The sequence below is a fragment of the Piliocolobus tephrosceles genome, chromosome X (assembly GCF_002776525.5).
Source record: "Piliocolobus tephrosceles isolate RC106 chromosome X, ASM277652v3, whole genome shotgun sequence".
In the NCBI taxonomy this organism is placed as follows: domain Eukaryota; kingdom Metazoa; phylum Chordata; class Mammalia; order Primates; family Cercopithecidae; genus Piliocolobus; species Piliocolobus tephrosceles.
Window position 1 is genome coordinate 18,091,199 of NC_045455.1, and position 22,290 is coordinate 18,113,488.

Sequence of the window (22,290 nt, forward strand, 5' to 3'; positions counted from 1 at the left end):
AAGAGTCCTTTCTCTGTGATGTCACATGGGACAAGCCTCATTCCTCAAGCAATAAGAGATTCCCCAACCCATATGAAGTATTACCTACTAAGGATATTTATTAGAAATCCCAATGTCCAGGGATTTTATTGGGGCCTGGTGACCATATAGCACTCTCTGCCTGAGACACACCAAAATTTCCATCACTCAGAAGAAAAGCAGGTGTTTAGCATAAACATCTTTGCACGGATAATTTAGACACAGTGAGTTACTCTTGTAAAGGAATGGTGGGAATCATCCTAAACCCTGTGTTCCCAGATGCCAGCGAGGAGCCAACCTTACAAGCAGGGCTTTCTAAGGATAGCAATGTCAGGCTTTCTGTATTAACTCTTTTCTACAAAAGGATTTTTGAAAAAAAGATTGAGAGGGCCGGGCACGGTGGCTCACGCCTGTGATCCCTGCACTCTGGGAGGCCGAGGCAGGTAGATCACCTGAGGTCAGGGTTCAAGACCAGCCTGGCCACCATGATGAAACCCCATCTCTACTAAAATTACAAAAAAATTAGCTGGGCATGGTGGCACACGCTGTAGTCCCAGCTACTCAAAAGGCCGAGGCAAGAGAATCGCTTGAACCTGGGAGGCAGAGGTTGCATAGAGCCGAGATCGCACCACTGCACTCCAGCCTGGAGAAAAGAGCAAAACTCCGTCTCCAAAAAAAAAAAAGACTGAGAGCTAGCTGAAAATGTTCATGGATTAGCAGCTATCATCTTGACATATCTTCAGTTTAGTTATCCTGCCAATATTTTCCCCCAAATAAAGGCAAGCAAGACAATTTTGTCTACTTAAAATACATCATACATACTTTTTTTCTTACTTATTTGTAAGAGATTATTTTTCTTAGATTTTTCATTTAAAGCAGTTTATGCTGTGCAGTTTGACTCTCCTAAACATAAAATACTTCAAACTAATTTATTTGTTGTCCATTTAGATCTTATATTCCAATACTATCTTGTCTTTAGTAGTTATAAGTTTTTTTCATACCATATTGTTTTTAATGTGCTAAGTGTAGAAAATTGTTTACCAGCTCTTCACTGACAAGCTATTAGAATGTTAGAATTTGTACAATTTTGAACAAAAAAGGGCAGGAAAACAAAATATAGGAACTTTTTCAGACATGTATAGAGAACATACTTTAAAAGTAGCATGCCAGCATGTTAGAATGTAATCATAGGTGGCAGAATATAGCAGAAACAAATAAAATGGCATTTTTAAGAGGTAAGCAAGGGAATTTCATAAAGAGAGGCCAAGAACATTATTGAACATAACTACTAATATATTGTTATGGTTCTGTTGTGACTCATACAGTAGTGATATAGGTCGCTTTGGGATCTTTAGTACTTAGACTAACATGAGCTACCATAACAAACCCCCAAAATTCAGTGGATTCATACTCATTCCAGCAGCAGACCTAAGTGGGTATCTCCATCAGTGAGTAGCCCTCCTGTGTGCCATGTCTCAGGGAGTACTTTTTGTCCACCTGTGACTACTCCTTCTTGTGCAGTAGCCACTTGCCTCATGTGGCTGTTGAGCCCTTCACATGTTGCTATTCTGAATTGAGATGTGCTATAAGGTATAAAGTACACAACAGATTTTGAAGATTCAATACAATGAAAATAACATATATCTCATTACTAATTTTTGTACTGATTACATGTTGACTTAGTATTTTGGATATATTGGGTTAAATAAAATATGGTATTAAAATTTATTTCACCTATTCCTCTTACATTTTTATACATGGCTACTAGAAAAATTTAGTATTTTTCTAGTGAAAAAAAAAACCCCCACAAATTACATATGTGGTTTTCATTGTATTTCTATTGGATACTGGCAATCTGGAGGGAAGGGGAAAAAAAATGTGAAGAACATATCTTGGATCCTAAAGGCATGACCCCTTGGTAGGAGTGGTCACGTGGCCAAATCTAGCTGTAACAGGAGCTAAGAAATGTCATTCCTGAGTGGACAGCTACTTCCTAGCAATAGCAATACCCAGGAAAAGGAGAATTGGCAAAAATTTTGGTGTTCAGCCTGTCTCACTCATAGAAACACTAAGAGTAGAATGAGAGAACATGCTATTCTTCATGGAGGAGAAAAGAGAATGCAGCAAATTCCCAAGGAAATGACCTAACAGAAGAAAAGAACATGATTAATAATATTGAAGGTGGGAATGAAAATGTTTGTGAATGTCATTATACTCTCTCAACTTTCCATTTCAACCAGAGTTTTTCAGCCTCAGTACTATTGGCATTGAGGAGTGGAGAATTCTTTGTTATGGGGGTTTTCCTGTGCATTGCGGGGTATTCAGCAGCATTTCTGGCCCCTGTCCACTAGACGGCAGTAGCACCCCACCACTCCTCAGCCATCAGAAATTTTCTCCAGACTTTGCCAAAGCTCCCCGAGGGGCATGATTACCCAGTTAAGAACCACTAATAAAGCTTATAGCGTGTATGCACACGCACACACATACACCCACACAAAAACCCATTGTAGTACAAAAAGCTAAAGAAAATATATTTTTATTTTTTTAATAGTTTAACAGAATTTAAAAAAGTGTTAGTCCCATTATCTTCACCATGTAGAAGACATTGCCTATAAAGTTAATTTCTGCAAAGAAAATTGTGTTTTCCGCTTACCTCAGGAATATATCACTATGGAAAAGAAATCCATAATGAATCAACTGAGAAAGGGTTAAGACAACAGGCTCATGACTCATAGCTTTCCCCTAAGAAATAAGAGGAAAGCAAGTGGAGAAAATGTCACCAGAAGTGAGCTTCAAGTTGCTTCCTGCCTTAATTCGTTGTAAATAGTTAATGGGCTTCCTTTATAACTTGATGAAGTTTATACTGCTCCCGTTGTCTTCTGTCTCAGCAAATGGCAATCCGTTCTTTATACTGCTCAAGCCAAAGGTACTGGTGGCTTTGTCTTTCTTTGATGCCTCTCTTTACTTACAGCTCACGCCCAATATGTCAGCAGATCTGTCAGCTGTACCTTCAGATAAATAGTGTGTCAGATTCTTATCAACCTTCTGTAATTTTTGCTTTTAACTTTAATTTCCCAAGAAACTCTATAGTAGTACTCAGTAGTTTAAACTGATTGTATATTGATGGATTTTCTTATTTTAATTTTTTTTTGCAGTTGAATAAATTAAGATACACACCCTACACACACACATAATTATGTGATATATACAGATCCTACTATTAGCAAATATGGAGTTGGAGCCCTGAGAACTGAGATGCCTTTTCCATGTTTTTCTACTGTGCCTACAAAGCACACTAGTCCACTATGTTCTTTTACATAGTGGTAATGTAATTAGATCCTTTGTCAAAACATTTTACCTAATTCTTTTGACAACTCTTACCAGTCGTCAGAATGTCTTTCAACAATTTTTACTTAAATTTCTGATTGAGGTGTTTGTATTAAGTAATTATCACATACTGAGTTGTGATGTGTCATTTTACTTGATCCTGTGTGTATTAAACTTCCAGTACTTAGTAGGACTCTGCTTTTTATAAAATGTATTTTGTTTGCCCTAGTGACACAACATTGTCCTTATGTTTCCAGGAGCATGGTCTTTCATTAACAAAATTTACTTAAACCTTTAGTGCAATAATCCCAAAACAAAAGAACCCAAACTAAAAGCTGCTGCCAGAATTGTCCCAGAATGGGTGGAGTATGATGCTGAGATAAGACAACTGTTAGATCATCTTGAAAACAAGAAGCAAGATACAAGTAAGTCATCAACCTGTTGTGATGTCTGAACCATGTGTTGCATTAATGAGATTAGAATAGACTACAGACTAATTTCCTAATGAATTTATCAAATGATTAAGAATGTCTTTAAGAAAGTCTGTGGCGTAATTTAAAGGTGTATTTTTGTGTAGACTAAGCTTACAAGTTTAAAACATAGATAATCTGTTTCCCCATGGATACAGCTTCAGCTAATATCTCTATATAGATAGGTAGTGTAACATTAGTCTCCTGACACAAGATAGAGGTGAAAAATAAAAGTAAAAGGAGTGTTTGTCTTTAAGATTGCACTGAATTTCCTAAATGTGAAAATTTGAGCAAGTCCTAAAAATTAATAAAAGCCTTGCATAGCCTACTAAAAATACCACTTCCTGTCTCTGAAATTAATCTCATATGTAACACAGGTTTCCCCACATGTTCATGGTTCTAGTATCCTTAGTCATGGGTGGAGAATGACTTGGATTAGATTTGCTTCAATTCCTTTTATGAAAAAAACTGTGGTTACCTTGGCATTTCATTGCCTTACATAAGTGTTCAATAAATGTGCTGCATTTATTTTTTAAAGCTGTTATAAACTTCTTGATTGTCCTGTAATTCTCTTTCCCTATCAGTGCTGCCTGAGACTCCCTATTCTTTACTCTTTCTTAAAAAACCCCCCGAACTCCTATTGTGTTCGGGTCAGTGTGTTAGAGACTTTCACTAGATTATATTGGCTAATACTCTCAATAATTCTTCCCAGTGGTTCAGAATACAGTTCTCATTTTCCTCAGCTTTACTGTTTAGGGAAGCCGAAATGATTATATATCAACTTTCTCATATAAATGTGAAATTGTTTCATCTTGACTTTAAAAACAAAAGTTTTCCTTTAAAAACAAAGTTTTCTTGATGTGTTCATAAAGTTCATTATTTAAAACACACCAACGTGTATATAATAATTTAGTATAAAGATACTATTTCTATTCAGAAAGAAAACATTATTCTGTAAGTGGTATGATGCAATTCTTTTTAAAGGGGGAGAAATTGAATGACAAAGGGAGGAGGGAGAGAAGGAAAGAAAACAGAAAGAAGGAAGAAAGGAAAATTACCTCAACAAAAAACATTTTTTCTTATATATAAGTGTTTCTTTTATCAAATTGGGAAAGAGTTAATGGTTAATATGAATGAGCATTGGTGAGAATGTTGGAAAGTTAGCATTTTTATAAAAGTATATATAGTAGCTGTATAAGTTAAGGAAATTTTATATGTACAAAAATTTAAAATGTATATACCCTTTGACCCAGCAATTCACTTCAGCAAACTTAAAAAAAGAAAAATGATGTCTTTATAGGTATGTTTATTATAGCATTATTTTTAACAATGAAATAGAAATAATCTGTCCATCAATAGACAATTGGTTACATAAACATTGATACAAACAATGAAATATAGTGTAGCCTTTCAGTACAAACAAGGTAAATGTATTTGTCCTGACAGCATATTTTTAAGTTAAAAATAGGTTATAGAGCAATATTTATAATATAATTGATCTCATTTCCATTAAAGAAAAATCATAAGTTTGTATGTATGTTTGTGTATAGATATGTACATAAATAAGGGAGAGAAGTTTTACAGAAGAGTTTTTTAAAATTACTATTATGCTTTAAGTTCTGGGGTACATGTGCACAATGTGCAGATTTGTTACATATGTATAAATGTGCCATGTTAGTGTGCTGCACCCATTAACTCGTCATTTACATTGGGTATATCTCCTAATGCTATCCCCCCCACCCCCACTCCACAACAGGCCCCAGTGTGTGGTGTTCCCCACCTGTGTCCAAGTGTTCTCATTGTTCAGTTCCCACCTGTGAGTGAGAACATGTGATGGTTGGTTTTCTATCCTTATGATAGTTTGCTGGGAATGATGGTTTCCAGCTTCATCCATGTCCCTACAAAGGACATGAACTCATCCTTTTTTATGACTGCGTCGTATTCCATGGTGTATTTGTGCCACATTTTCTTAATCCATTCTATCATTGATGGACATTTGGGTTGGTTCCAAGTCTTCATTATTGTGAATAGTGCCGCAATAAACATACATGTGCATGTGTCTTTATAGCAGCATGATTTGTAATCCTTTGGGTATATACCCAGTAATGGGATGACTGGGTCAAATAGTATTTCTAGTTCTAGATGCTTGAGGAATCACCACACTGTCTTCCACAAGAATGGTTGAACTAATTTACAGTCCCACCAACAGTGTAAAAGTGTTCCTGTTTCTCCACATGCTCTCCAGCACCTGTTGTTCCTGACTTTTTGATGATCACCATTTTAACTGCTGTGAGATGGTATCTCGTTGTGGTTTTGATTTGCATTTCTCTGATGGCCAGTGATGATGAGCATTTTTTCATGTGTCTGTTGGCTGCATAAATGTCTTTTTTTGAAAAGTATCTGTTCATATCCTTTGCACACTTTTTGATGGGGTTCTTTGATTTTTTCTTGTAAATTTGTTTAAGTTATTTGTAGATTCTGGATATTAGCCCTTTGTCAGATGGGTAGATTGCAAAAATTTTCTCCCATTCTGTAGATTGCCTGTTCATGCTGATGGTAGTTTCTTTTGCTGTGCAGAAGCTCTTTAGTTTAATTAGATCTCATTTCTCAATTTTTGCTTTTGTTGCCATTGCTTTTGGTGTTTTAGACATGAGGTCCTTGCCCATGCCTGTGTCCTGAATGGTATTGCCTAGATTTTCTTCTACAGTTTTTATGGTTTTAGGTCTGACATTTAAGTCTTTAATCCATCTTGAATTAATTTTTGTATACGGTGTGAGGAAAGGATCCAGTTTCAGCTTTCTACATATGGCTAGCCAGTTTTCCCAGCACCATTTATTAAATAGGGAATCCTTTCCCCATTTCTTGTTTTTGTCAAGTTTGTCAAAGATCAGATGGTTGTAGATGTGTGGTATTATTTCTGAGGGCTCTGTTCTGTTCCATTGGTCTATATGTCTGTATTGGTACCAGTACCATGTTGTTTTGGTTACTGTAGCCTTGTAGTATAGTTTGAAGTCAGGTAGCATGATGCCTCTAGCTTTGTTCTTTTTGCTTAGGATTATCTTGACAATGAAGGCTCCTTTTCGGTTCCATATGAACTTTAAAGCAGTTTTTTCCAATTCTGTGAAGAAACTCATTGGTAGCTTGATGGGGATGGCACTGAATCTATAAATTACCTTGGGCAGTATGGCCATTTTCACGATATTGATTCTTCCTATCCATGAGCATGGAATATTCTTCCATTTGTTTCTGTCCTCTTTTATTTCATTGAGCAGTGGCTTGTAATTCTCCTTGAAGAGGTCCTTCACATCCCTTGTAAGTTGCTTTCCTAGGTATTTTATTTTCTTTGAAGCAATTGTGAATGTGAGTTCACTCATGATTTGGCTGTCTGTCTGTTATTGGTGTATAGGAATGCATGTGATTTTTGCACATTAATTTTGTATCCTGAGACTTTGCTGAAGTTGCTTATCTGCTTAAGGAGATTTTGGGCTGAAACGATGGGGTTTTCTGAATATACAATCATGTCATCTGCAAACAGGGACAATTTGACTTTGTCTTTTCCTAATTGAATACACTTTATTTCTTTCTCCTGCCTGATTGCCCTGGCCAGAACTTCCAACACTGTGTTAAATGGGAGTGGTGAGAGAGGGCATCCCTGTCTTGTGCCAGTTTTCAAAAGGAATGCTTCCAGTTTTTGCTCATTTGGTGTGATACTGGCTGTGGGTTATCATAAATAGCTTTTATTATTTTGAGATATGTCCCATCAGTACCTAATTTATTGAGAGTTTTTAGCATGAAGGACTGTTGAATTTTGTCAAAGGCCTTTTCTGCATCTATTGAGATAATCATGTGGTTTTTGTCTTTGGTTCTGTTTATATGCTGGATTACGTTTATTGATTTGCATATGTTGAACCAACCTTGCATCCCAGGGATGAAGCCCATTTGATCATGGCAGATAAGCTTTTTGATGTGCTGCTGGATTCGGTTTGCCAGTATTTTATTGAGGATTTTTGCGTCGATGTTCATCAGGAATATTGGTTTAAAATTCTCTCTTTTGTTGTGACTCTGCCAGGCTTTGATATCAGGATGATGCTGGTCTCATAAAATGAGTTAGGGAGGATTCCCTCTTTTTCTATTGATTGGAATAGTTTTAGAAGGAATGGTAGCAGCTCCTCTTTGTACCTCTGGTAGAATACAGCTGTGAATCTGTCTGATGCTGGACTTTTTAGTTGGTAGGCTCTTAATTATTGCCTCAATTTCAGAGCCTGTTATTGGTCTATTCAGGGATTCAACTTCTTCCTGGTTTAGTGTTGGGAGAGTGTATGTGTCCAGGAATTTATCCATTTCTTCTAGATTTTCTAGTTTATTTGCGTAGAGGTGTTTATGGTATTCTCTGATGGTAGTTTGTATCTCTGTGGGAGCGGTGGTGATAGCCTTTTATTATTTTTTATTGCGTCTGTTTGATTCTTCTCTCTTTTCTTCTTTATTGGTCTTGCTAGCCATCCAACAATTTTGTTGATCTTTTTGAAAAACCAGCTCCTGAATTCATTGATTTTTTGAAGGGTTTTTTTGTGTGTCTATCTCCTTCAGTTCTGCTCTGATCTTAGTTATTTCTTGCCTTCTGCTAGCTTTTGAATGTGTTTACTCTTGCTTCTCTAGTTCTTTTAATTGTGATGTTAGGGTGTCAATTTCAGATCTTTCCTGCTTTCTCTTGTGGGCATTTATTGCTATAAATTTCCCTCTACACGCTGTTTTAAATGTGTCCCAGAGATTCTGGTATGTTGTATCTTTGTTCTCATTGGTTTCAAAGAACATCTTTATTTCTGCCTTCATTTCATTATGTACCCAGTAGTCATTCAGGAGCAGGTTGTTCAGTTTCCATGTAGTTTAGCAGTTACGAGTGAGTTTCTTAATCCTGAGTTGTAATTTGATTGAACTAGTCTGAGAGACAGTTTGTTATAATTTCTGTTCTTTTACATTTGCTGAGGAGTGCCTTACTTCCAACTATGTGGTCAATTTTGGAATAAGTGTGATGTGGTGCTGAGAAGAATGTATATTCTGTTGATTTGGGGTGGAGGGTTCTGTATATGTCTACTAGGTCTGCTTGGTGCAGAGATGAGTTCAATACCTGAATATCCTTGTTAACTTTCTGTCTCGTTGATCTGTCTAATGTTGACCGTGGTGTGTTAAAGTCTCCCATTATTATTGTGTGGGAGTCTAAGTCTCTTTGTAGGACTCAGAGGACTTGCTTTATGAATCTGGGTGCTCCTGTATTGCATGCATATATATTTAGGATAGTTAGCCCTTCTTGTTGAATTGATCCTTTATCATTATGTAATGGCCTTCTTTGTCTCTTTTGATCTTTTTTGTTTTAAAGTCTATTTTATCAGAGACTAAGATGGCAACCCCTGCATTTTTTTGTTTTCCATTTGCTTGGTAGATCTTCCTCCATCCCTTTATTTTGAGCCTGTGTGTGTCTCTATACATGAAATGGGTCTCCTGAATACAGCACACTGATGGGTCTTGACTCTATCCAATTTGCCAGTCTGTCTTTTAATTGGAGCATTGAGCCCATTTACATTTAAGGTTAATATTTTTATGTGTGAATTTGATCCTATCATTATGATGTCAACTAGTTATTTTGCCCGTTAGTTGATGCAGTTTCTTCCTAGCATGGATGGTCTTTACAATTTGGCCTGTTTTTGCAGTGGCTGGTACTGGTAGTTCCTTTCCATGTTTAGTGCTTCCTTCAGGAGCTCTTGTAAGGCAGGCCTGGTCGTGACAGAATCTCTCAGCATTTGCTTGTCTGTAAAGGATTTTATTTCTCCTTCACTTATGAAACTTAGTTTGGCTGGATATGAAATTCTGGGTTTAAAATTCTTTTCTTGAAGAATGTTGAATATTGGCCCCCACTCTCTTCTGGCTTGTAGAGTTTCTGCTGAGAGATCTGCAGTTAGTCTGATGGGCTTCCCTTTGTGGGTAACCCAACCTTTCTCTCTGGCTGCCCTTAACATTGTTTCCTTCATTTCGACTTTGGTGAATCTGACAATTATGTGTCTTGGAGTTGCTCTTCTTGAGGAGTATCTTTGTGGCGGTCTCTGTATTTCCTGAATTTGAATGTTGGCCTGCCTTGCTAGGTTGGGGAAGTTCTCCTGGATAATATCCTGAAGAGTGTTTCCAACTTGGTTCTATTCTCCCCATCACTTTCAGGTACAGCAATCAGATGTAGATTTGGTCTTTTCATGTAGTCTCATATTTCTTGGAGGCTTTGTTTGTTTGTTTTTACTCTTTTTTCTCTAAACTTCTCTTCTCGCTTCATTTCATCCATTTGATCTTCAATCACTGATACCCTTTCTTCCAGTTGATCCAATTGGCTACTGAGGCTTGTTCATTCGTCACATAGTTCTCATGCCATGGTTTTCAGCTCCATCAGGTCATTTAAAGTCTTCCTATGCTGTTTAGTTAGCCATTCGTCCAATCTTTTTTCAAGGTTTTTAGCTTTTTTGCAATGGGTTCGAACATACTCCTTTAGCTTGGAGAAGTTTATTATTACCAATCTTCTGAAGCCCTCTCTTCTTAACTCGTCATTCTTTGTCCAGCTTTTTCCTGTTGCTGGCAAGGATCTGCATTCCCTGGAGGAGAAGAGGCACTCAGATTTTTAAAATTTTCAGCTTTTCTGCTCTGGTTTCTCCCCATCTTTGTGGTTTTATCTACCTTTGGTCTTTGATGATGGTGACGTAGAGATGGGGTTTTGGTGTGGCTGTTCTGTTTGTTAGTTTTCCTTCTAACAGTCAGGACCCTCAGGTGCATGTCTGTTGGAGTTTGCTGGAGATCCACTGCAGACCCTGTTTGCCTGAGTATCACCAGTGGAGGCTGCAGAACCGCAAATATTGCAGAATGGCAAATGTTGCTGCCTGATTGTTCCTCTGGAAGCTTCATCTCAGAGGGGCACCCAGCCTTATGACGTGTCAGTCAGCTCCTCCTGGAAAGTGCCTCCCAGTTAGGCTACTCGGGAGTCAGATTCCCATGTGAGGAGGCAGTCTATTCGTTCTCAGATCTCAATCTCCATGCTGGGAGTACCACTACTCTTCAAAGCTGTCAGACAGGGAGATTTAAGTCTACAGAAGTTTCTGCTGCTTTTTGTTCAGCTTAGTCCTGCGCCCAGAGGTGAAGTCTACAGTGGCAGGCAGGCTTCCTTGAGCTGCAGTGGGCTCCACTCAATTCGAGCTTCCCGGCCACTTTGTTTACCTACTTCAGCCTCAGCAATGGCGGGTGTCCCTCGCCTAGCCTTGCTGCCGCCTTGCAGTTTGATCTCAGACTGCTGTGCTAGCAGTGAGTGAGGCTCCTTGGGCGTGGGACCCTCTGTGCCAAGAGCAGGTTATAATCTCCTGGTGTGCCATTTGCTAAGACCATTGGAAAAGTGCAGTATTTGGGTGGGAGTGACCTGATTTTCCAGGTGCCATCTGTCACGGCTTCCCTTGGCTAGGAAGGGGAATTCCCTGACCCCTCGTGCTTCCCGGGTGAGGTGATGCCTCACTCTGCTTCGGCTCACAGTCCGTGGGCTGTACCCACTATCCTGCACCCACTGTCTGACAAGCCCCAGTGAGATGAACCCAGTACCTCGTTTGGAAATGCAGAAATCACCCATCTTCTGCATTGCTCATGCTGGGAGCTGTAAACTGGAGCTTTTCCTATTCGGCCATCTTGGAACCTCCCCCCAAAAAACTGATTGTTTTTAACTTAACTTTTAATTACAAATGTAAGACATGTACACTATAAACATTAGAACAGCATGGAAGTATAAGAATAAAATTGGAAGTCTTCTTTTACTTAAACCTAGAGAAGCAACCGTTTTTGAGGATTTATAACCATAATAGGTTCATTGCCCAATGTACACAACATGTCAATATGCTGAGACACTGGGTTGCAGCAGAGAGAGAAGTTTAATCATAGGGCTGTCAGATGAAGAAACAGAAAACTCGAGTCAGTGTCCCTGAGCAGTTTGTGACTAGTGATTTTTAAGGGTTTTGGAAGGGGTCAGAGTATGGAAAGCATTGATTGGTCGAAGAGTGTAAGGTGAAGTAGTGGTACAGGGAGATGAAGAAATGATATTCTCATGCTGAATTGGTTACTTTGTGGGGGTCTTCAAACTGGTTGGTGTCAGCTGTTCTGCTGGAACTCAGGATCTGCTTAGGCAATTCTTAAAAGCCTTATGATTCTGATGTCAGAAATCCTATCCACAAGAACAATGGGGATGCAAATGGTCAGTATCTAGTGCTAAGTAACTTTCAGTTACAAGGATGTGGGTCAGAGTGCTGCCTAATAGTTAACCATATTTCTGTCCAGAATTATTTAACTCTATAAGGATGGCTTCAGATATTGTATAACTTTTATAACTTACATTTCTCTTATTATGCATTATATTAGTTTGCTAGGGCTGCTATAGCACAGTTCCACAGATTGGCTGGCTTAAACCAGACATTTATTGTCTCATAGTTGTGGAAGTCCAAGATGAAGGTGTCTACAGGGTTGATACCTTCTGAGGGCTCCGAGGAAAGAGTTTAACACAGGCCTCTCTCCTTGGTTTGTGAATGGCTTTCTTTTCCTTATATCTCTTCACATTGTCTTCACATTCTCTATCCTTGTTCAGTTAGGACACCTGTCATTTTGGATTAGGGTCTACCCTTATGACCTCATTTTAACTTGATCCTGCCTCCAAATAAGGACACATTTTGAGGTACCAGAAGTTAAAATTCATGTGAATTTTGTAGGGACCAAAATTCATATATTTTTGAAACATGAATTCAACCCATAACATGGGTGGAGTGAAGAATCTTGTCATATATTTAAAGGCCATTAGTATTTCTTCAGCTGTTGTTGTCATTTGCCCATTTTTTCTGGAGGATTGTTGCCTGATGCTGGAAGGAATTTATTTCTATTCCACACATGTGTATTGCCATCTTTATCATATACTAAATTCCAATATTATGATGTCTTGTTTGACCCTTTTCTGTTACGTTGGTCTCTGTCTATACATGTGCCAATTACATACCACGTTAATTATTAAGGACTTATATTATGTTTTAATATCACGTAAGGCTAGCCTTTGCTTATTGTTCTTCTTTTTTGTTGTTTTTCTGTGTATTCTTGTTTCTGTTTTTTTCCATACAAGCCTTAGAATCAACTTACTTAGTTTCAGAAAATTTTCTGTGTTTTTCTTTGGGGGTTATGTGGGATGGTCAGAAAAAGGATTACATTAATCAGTTGACTTGAGAGAATTGACATCTGAGAGAAATGAAAACTTTTCTGTCTCAGAATACATTGTCTTTCTATATGTTCAAGTTCAGTTTTCCTCAAGAATCATAACATTTTAATCATATAGCTTATATATATGTATAGTTTAAGCTTTTCTTTGCTACAATTATAAATGGAATTTTTCTCTTGAAGAATATCTTCTTACTGGTGGTTGCTTGTACATAAAAAGACTACTTTCTATACATGGATTTTTATTTCCCATGATCATACTGAATTTTTATATTGGTTGTAGTAGTGTTTCAGCTTATTCTCTTGGGTTTTTCCAGGAATACGTATATCTTATCTCCAAATAAAGATGGTTTTCCCTTTTCCTTTCTAATCATTGTACATCACACTTTTTTTTTTTTTTTTTTGGTCTGTTTACTTGCTTTGACTTATACATCTAATACAGTGTTAAATAATAAAGTGGTAGTAGTAGGCCTTTTTCTTTACTGTGGTTGACCAACCTTCTATGTTTCCCCATTAAGATAATAGTGTTGGACTGAAGAAGAATATTTTTATCATCTTGAGGAAATAACCATTGATTCCTATTTTAATATTTTTATCAAAGATGGATTGAATTGGTTGCATTTTATCAACTTATTCAGCAGAAATAGAGGTGACCCATAATTTTTCAACTTATAGATTATAAACTATAACATATTTGTAGTTTGTGTTATAAATTATAATCTATAACTTTATATATTTTAAACTATATTAATACATTTCCTAATTTCGAATCTTTTTTCTAATATTGAAGCATCTTTGTATTCCTAGAATAAACTCCACTTGGCACCACAGGTTGGCTGGACACAGAAAAGCAGTAGCAATCACTGTAGTCTGGTTCTCAAAGACTCCTACTCCCAGGGTAAGGGGAAGAGCACCACATCAAGGGAACACCCTGTAGGACAAAAGAATTCAGACGACAGGCCTTGAGTCCCAGATCTTTCTGCTGGTGGGAGTTTCTTTCAGCAGAGACATAATTGCAGTGCTAGGCTCAGCAGGAAAAGTCTGCAGCTCTACCCCAACAGTCAGGCAGACTTGGTGCTCTTGGAGGGTCTTGGAGAAGTGGTCTTTTTTCCCACCTTGTCCACCACTGCAGACACAGCTGGGGCTTCTCCCACAGGAGCTCAGTGTGGCTGAACCTGTAGACAGCCTTCCTGGAACACTTCAAGGTGATTGCATTGCCGCAGGAGTGGTACCCCCACAGGTTCAGGCTTGCACAAGAGGCAAAGTCACAGTTTCTCTCTCCTTAGAACACAACATGCCTGCAGATAAGCTGGACCACTGGGACAAGAGTGAGTCTGGGAGTTGGATAGCTTTCCTGCTTGGCCTGGCAGGGAAGCTGAGGTGGCTCTCACTCTTCCCCTTGTTAAGACCTCACTGCATCTAACTGAGAGCTCCCTCAGCCACCTTCATCAAGGCTAGGACCTCTGTCCACCATTGGATGTTACATTTACCACCTGCTTTACCTACAGCAGATTCCTACCCAGGGATACCACTCCTATCCTGAAGCCTGAACCATCAACTCAGTAAATGAAATACTGGAGAAAAATTAAATTAAAAAGTGCATACCACAGGGGAATGAGATAAGCTTCAAGAGACCTCTGCCATTGCAATTCCATAGGAGATAGCAAACTTGCCCACACACTGAGTACATGATGACTACTACAACCATATGAGGAAACCATCATACAAAGACTGTCCACAACCGAGGAATTCATAGTCTTCACTCCCAGAAGTACAGATAACCAAATTAAGCTATAATAAACATTAAACTCACATTCTTGAGGGGGGAAAGAAGAAATTAAAAACACAGTCAAATAAAAAATAAATTCAAGAACAATTAGAGGAAATAGTATACCCAAATAAGAAGGAACCAGAAAAGTAATTCTGGTAATATGACAAAACAGGCTTCTGTAACACCCCCAAAAAGATCATACGGTCTCTCCAGCAGTGGATCCAAACCAAGATGTAATCTTTGAAATACCAGATAAAGAATTTAGGAGATTATTAAGCTACTCAAGGAGATACCACAGAAAGATGAAAACCAAGATAAATTTTTTAAAATTCAGGATATGAATGAAAAATTTTCTAGAGAGATGTAAAGAAAAATCAATCCGAACTTCTGGAAATGAAAGACACACTTAGGGAACTATAAAATGCCATGGAAAGGTTCAACAATAGACTACAACATGTAGACAGAAGAATTTTAGAGCTCAAAGATCAGGCTTTTGATTAACCCAATCAGACAAAGATATAAAGGAATCAAAAGACATGAAGAAAGTCTTTAAGAAATACGGGATTATGTAAAACAGCCAAACCTAAGAATAATTGGTGTTCCTGAGGAAGAAGAGAAGGCTAGACATTTGGAAAACTTATTTGAGGGAATAATTGAGGAAAACATTCCTGGCCTTGCTAGAGATTTAGATATCCAAATAGAAGAAGCTCAAAGAAATCCTCGGAAATTTCATTACGAAAAGATCATCACTGAAGCACACAGTTGTCAGGTATCTAAAATCAACACGAAGGAAAGAATTCTAAGAGCTGTGAGACAAAAGCATCAAATAATCTATAAGAGAAAACCTATTCGACTAACAGCACACTTCTCAGCAGAAACCTTATAAGCTAGAAGGGAATTGGGGTCCTATCTTTAGCCTCCTTAAACAGAATAACTGTTAGTGAAGAATTTTGTATCCAGCAAAATGAATAAATCCAGCAAAACTAAAACCTTTCATAAATGAAAGAGAAATGAAGTCATTTTCAGACAAACACATGCTCAGGGAATTTGCTACTACTGCACTATAGGAAATGCTAAAAGAAGTTATAAATCCTGAAACAAAAGTTCAACATGCACTAAAATAGAACTTCTTCAAAGCAAAAAACAAACAAAAAACTCATAGGGCCTGTAAAACTATAACACAACAACAGTTTATCTAGGCAACAACTGATACTGATGAATAGGACAGTACCCCACATCTCAATATTAATGTTGAATGTAAATGGCCTAAATGCTCCAATTAAAAGATATAGAATGGCAGAATGGATTTAAAAATCACAATCGAAATATCTGCTTTCTTCAGGAGACTTACCTAACACATAAGAATTCATATAAACTTGGCCGGGCACGGTGGCTCAAGCCTGTAATCCCAGCACTTTGGGCGGCTGAGACGAGCAGATCACGAGGTCAGGAGATCGAGACCATCCTGGCTAACACGGTGAAACCCCGTCTCTACTAAAAAAAACACAAAAAACTAGCCAGGCGAGGTGGCGGGTGCCTGTAGTTCAGCTACTCAGGAGGCTGAAGCAGGAGAATGGCATGAACCCGGGAGGCGGAGCTTGCAGTGAGCTGAGATCCGGCCACTGCACTCCAGCCTGGGTGACAGAGCGAGACTCTGTCTCAAAAAAAAAAAAAAGAATTCATGTAAACTCAAGATAAAGGGATGGAAAAGATACGCTACACAAATGAAAACCAAAGCAAGCAGGAGTAGCTATTCTTACATCAGACAAAACAGACTTTAAGGCATCAGCAGTGAAAAAAGACAAAGTCATTATATAATGATAAAAGGATCAATCCAACAAGAAGATACTATAAAAAAGATCAATCCAACAAGAAGATACTATAATTTTTTATACATATAAAAAAATTTATATGCACCTAACACTGGAGCTCTCATATTTATAAAACAGTTACTGCTAGACCCGAGAAATAAAATAGCAACATAATAATAGTGGTGGACTTAAAAGTACTCCACGGACAACTAAACAGATCGAGACAGAAAGCCAACAAACAGTGGACTTAAGCTATACCCTAAAACAAATGGACTTAACAGAAATTTACAGAACATTCTGCCCAACAACTGCAGAATATACATTCTTCTTAGCACATGGAACATTCTCCAACATAGGCCACAAAACAAGTCTCAATAAATTTAAGAAAGTCGAGATCATATCAGGTATCTTCTCAGACAACAGTGGAATAAAATTAGAAATCAGCTCCCAAGGAACTGTCAACACTATACAAATATATGGAAATTAAATAATCTGCTCCTGAATGAATTGGGGATTAACAATAAAATCAAGATGGAAATCAAAAGATTCTTTGAAATGAATGGTAATAGTGACAGAGGTTATCAAAACCTCTGGAATACAACAAAAGCAGTGCTAAGAGGAAAAGTCATAGTATCAAATGCCTACATCAGGAAGCCTGAAAGAGCACAAATAGACAACCTAATGCCACACCTCAAGGAACTAGAGAAACAGGAACCAACTAAACCCAAAGTCATTGAAAGAAAAGAAATAACAAAGATCAGAGCAGAACTAAATGAAATTGAAACTAACAAAAAAGAAAAAAAACAAAAAGCTGGTTCTTTGAAAAGATAAACAAAATTGATAGACCATTAATGAGATTAACCAAAAACAGAGAAAATCCAAATAAGCTCAATTTGAAATGAAACCAGAGACTCACAACCAATACTGCAGAAATACAAAAGATCATTCAAGACTGCTATGAACACCTTTACATGTACAAACTATTAGCATAGTACTGGAAGTCCTAGCCAGAGCAATTAGGCAAGCAAAAGAAATAAAGGACATACAAAGTGGAAAAGAGGAAGTCAAACTAATGCTGTTCAGCAGTGATATGACCATCTACCTAGAAAACCCTAAAGACATATCCAAAAATTGCTAGTTCTGGTAAACTAATTCAGTAAAGTTTCAGGCTACAAAGTCACTGCACACAAATCAGTGGCACTGCTATACATGAAGGATGACCAAGCTAAGAAGCAAATCAAGAAGTCAATCCCTTTTATAACAGCTGCAAAGAAAAGAAAATACATGGGCATATACCTAACCAAGGAGGTAAAAGATCCCTACAAGGAAAACTGCTGAAAGAAATCATCATAGATGACACAAATGAAAACACATCCTGTGGAAATAATCAATATTGTGAAAATGACTATACTGCCCAATGAAATCTACAGATTCAATGCAATTCACATCCAAATACCGTATCATTTTTCATAGAACTAGGAAAAACAATCCTAAAATTCCTGTGGAACCAAAAAAAGAGCCTGAATAGCTAAAGCAATCCTAAACAAAAAGAACAAATCTGGAAGCATCACATCACCAAACTTCAAATTATACGACAAGGCTATAGTTACTAAAAGAGCATGATGCTGGTATAAAAATAGGCATGTAGACCAATGGAACAGAAGAGAGACCACAGAAATGAAGCCAAGTACTTACAGCCAACTGGTTCTTTGACAAAGCATAAAAAAACATAAACTGGGGCAAAGTCACCCTATTCAATAAATGGTGCTGGGAAAATTTGCAGGCTACATATAGAAGAATGAAACCGCATCCCTATTTCTCACCTTATACAAAAATTAGCTCAAGGTGGATCAAGATGTTTATGGTTTATCTGTAACCATAAACACTTCTAGCCAATAACACTGGAAAAACTTTTCTGGACATTGATAGGCAAAGAATTCATGACCAAGACTCCAAAAGCAAATGCAACCAAAATAAATAAATGGGACCTAATTATAAAACTTCTGCGTGGCAAAAGAAATAATCATCAGACTAAACCTACAACCCACAGAATGGGAGAAAATATTTGTGACTATGCATCTGACAAAGGACTAGTATCCAGAATCTACAAAAAAATTAGCAAGAAAAAAATAATCCCATCAAAAGTGGGCAAAGGACATAAATAGAAATAGAAGATGTACAAGTGGCCAAGAAACATCATTACTATTCAGCAGGAAAATACAAGTTAAAACCACAATGAGATACCACCTTACTCCTGCTAGAATGGCCATAAAGAAAAAGTCAGAAATGAATAGATGTTGGCATGGATGTGGTGAAAAGGAAACACTTTTACACTGCTGGTGGGACTGTATATTAGCGCAACCTCTATGGAAAACAGTATGGAGACTCTTTAAAGAACTAAAAGTAGATCTACCATTCAATACAGAAATCCCACTACTGGGTATCTCCCCACTGGAAAAGAAGTCATTATATGAGAAAGACACATGCACACACATTTATAGCAACACATTTCACAATTGCAAAGAACCAACTTCAATGCCTTAACCAATGAGTAGATAAAGAAAACATGGTATATGTATCCCCTGGACTAAAAGGAATGAAAATAATAATAAGGAACAAAATAGTGTTCCTTTTTTTATATAATTTTATAGCAACTGGGTGGCCATTATTCTAAGTGAAGTCACTTCAGAATGGAAAATCAAATACCATATGTTCTCACTTACAAGTGAGGACTAAACTATGAGGACACAAAGATGTACAGTGATATAATGGACTTTGGGGGCTTGAGGGGCAGGGGGGGAAAAGGGAGTGAGGGATAAAAGACTACATATTGGATACAAGGTACACTGCTCAGGTGATGGGTACACTAAAATCTGAGAATTCACCACTATAGAATTCATCCAAGTAACCGAAAACCACTTGTACCCCAAAAGCTATTGAAATAAAAATTTAAAAAAGAATAAACCTCACTTGGTCATGACCTATTATTCTTATATGTGCTGGTAGTCTTTTCTCTAATGTCTAAATATTTTTGCATCAATATTCATAGATGAAAACTGTAGTGCTCTTTTGTGCAATTTTTTCAGGTTTTAATATTTATTTTTCTTTTGTTACCGAAGTTACCACCACTTCATGAAAATAATTAGGAGCTTTGTATTCCTTTTTTGTGCTCTGGAACAGTTTACATAACAGTGGAACCTGGGGCTTGTCAGGGGAGTAGACAGCTTTCTCTACTTCTGTGGAAATTTATCTGTTCAGTCTTTATATAGCTTCTGGAGTCAGTTTTGGCAAATTATGTTTTCCAAGAAAAAGATTTATATTAGATATATTCCATAGTGTTGTAAAAAGTATTCTCTTTAAAAAAAAAAAAGTCTTTGTTTCTTCTTTATTTTATTTTTTGAGACAGTTTCACTCTGACACACAGGCTGGAGTGCAGTGGTGCAGTCTCAGCTCAAACTCTGCCTCCCAGGTTCAAGTGATTCTTGTGCCTTAGCCTTCCGAGTAGCTGAGATTATAAGTGTGTGCCATCATGCCTGGCTAATTTTTGTATTTTTAGTAGAGATGAGGTTTTGCCATGTTGGTCAAGCTGGTCTTGGGCTCCTGGCCTCAAGTGATCTGCCCACCTTGGCCTCTGAAAGTGCTGGGATTACAGGCATGGGCCACCACATCTGGTCTATTTCATTTCTTATTTTGTACATTCATGCTTTCTCTTATTTTTCCCCTGTTTTTCTACATTGTGTTAGCTCAGTTGTAGTTGATTCTACCCTTTGACCTAAGAGTTGTGTTATGAAGACTGATTGTTTCCTATGTGAAAGAGCCTTTATGTTTTCTGATTTTGTTATTTCTAGTGTTATTGTATTGAGATCAAATAATATTGTCTGTATTATTTCTTCCTTTTACAATCTATTGTTGTTTTCTTTGTGGCCTAATAGCAGTTTTTATGAATGTTTCATGAATTCTTAAAGAGAAGATGCATTCTCTTTATCAAAGTATAGATATATACATACATATATAAGTATATATTATTACATACACACATATACATGTATAAATGTATATATGTGTGTGTATATATATAAGATCTATTCATTATGCTTTTAGAGCTTCCATAAGCTTACTTATTTTGGTGGTGAGCAGAGACTAAAACAAAGATAGACATAAGGATAACAATGGTATATAAATAAATGTTAGACAGTCTAATAATGCAGGAATAATACAACAACAAAAAATAGAAAGGGGAGAAAAAGTAGACAGAAGAATAAACTTGCTTACTACTCTATTTGTAATAAGTAGCAGTCAAGTGATGTTGAAAGTTGACAAACGTAATAGAAGCTTGAACATATTCAATAGCATAATAAAGGGAAACACCAAGAAAGGTAATATATTCTCAATATTTAAAAACTTTTTAGCTCATCTTGGAATCTTAAGTTGTAATTTTCATCTACTTTGTGTGATTTTGGGGTAAGTTTTCATTAACCGTTTGAATGTTAGCCTATTTTTTTATTTCTCATAGCATTTTGAATGAATTTTTGGATGAAGGAGTTTCCTAGACTTGGAGCACAGGAGGATCCTAGGGAAGGGTATGGTAATATATAATGAGCCATGGTTGTTTCAACTTTGTAGTTCAGTGCTTTCTCTACTGCTGCTATAGGAAAGGCCTAGAGGTAACTCTTCCATGTGTCCGCATCTCTGGCTCTCAGGTCCTAGCCTGATTGAAGAAGGCGTCTTCCTGCAGGTCTCTGTTTCACAAGTCCCTCCTCTTGCCATCCCAGGTGATGGCACTGTAGCTGGTATTTTGTGAGATTTCCCCTCTGGACCCGTAGCCTGAGCCTTGATTAGCTTTCTCTCTCTGCCTCCCCAGTAATCAATCCTGCCTTGTTCAAGCTACATCACACTCACAGGCACTCCCTCTCAGGAGCAGGCTCTTGCTCTTCTGGAGGGTCTAGCACCTTCCAAGCACCTGTCAGACCACCTTTCACATAATGTGTTTCTCTTCCACAGTACCTTTGCAACTTCCCATGCAGTTCTGCTGTACGACTCTATTTTCGGCAGTACTTAACCACAATTTTGAGTTTGTGGGTTTTCTGTGTTTCTTATTTTTGCTGAAATGTTGTTTGTGGATTTTGTTCTGTTTTGTTTTCTTCTCGTTGTTATATATTATTAACAATAAGAAAGAGGGACAATTCACAAATAAGCTGCCGCCATGTTGTTCTAGAAACAGATGTCAATGCAAAGCTTTTCTTTTCTTTTTTGAGACAGGGTCTCACACTGCCTCCCAGGCTTGCATGTAGTGCACAGTCAGGCTCATTGTACCCTCAGTCTCCTGGGCTCAAGCAATTTTCCAGCCTCAGCCTCCTAAGTAGCTGGGACTACAGGCGTGCACCATTGCTCCCAGCTAATTTATTATTGTCGTTTTTAGTAGAGAGGAGGTCTCACTGCGTTGCCCAGGGCTGTTCTCGAACTCCCTGGCTCAAGCCATCCTCCCGCCTTGGCCTCCCAAAGTGTTGGGGTAATAGGCATGAGTGTCTGGCCAGGGTATTTTTGGTGCTATGCATTTTTCTCCCAGGTTCTGATTCTGATAAATACTGGACTTTTATTATAATTTTTATAATATAGTTTGGGTTTTTTATTT

At 37.6% G+C, this 22,290-nt stretch overlaps 1 protein-coding gene across 1 annotated transcript in view; it reads left to right on the forward strand.

Annotated features, from left to right (window-relative positions):
• The window catches only part of UGGT2 (UDP-glucose glycoprotein glucosyltransferase 2), a 586,709-nt gene that overhangs the window by 548,353 nt on the left and 16,066 nt on the right, over nt 1–22,290 (forward strand). The window contains exon 38 of the mRNA XM_031934986.1: nt 3,644–3,770. Coding sequence (XP_031790846.1) covers nt 3,644–3,770 — 127 coding nt within the window. The remainder of the gene's footprint in view (nt 1–3,643; nt 3,771–22,290) is intronic.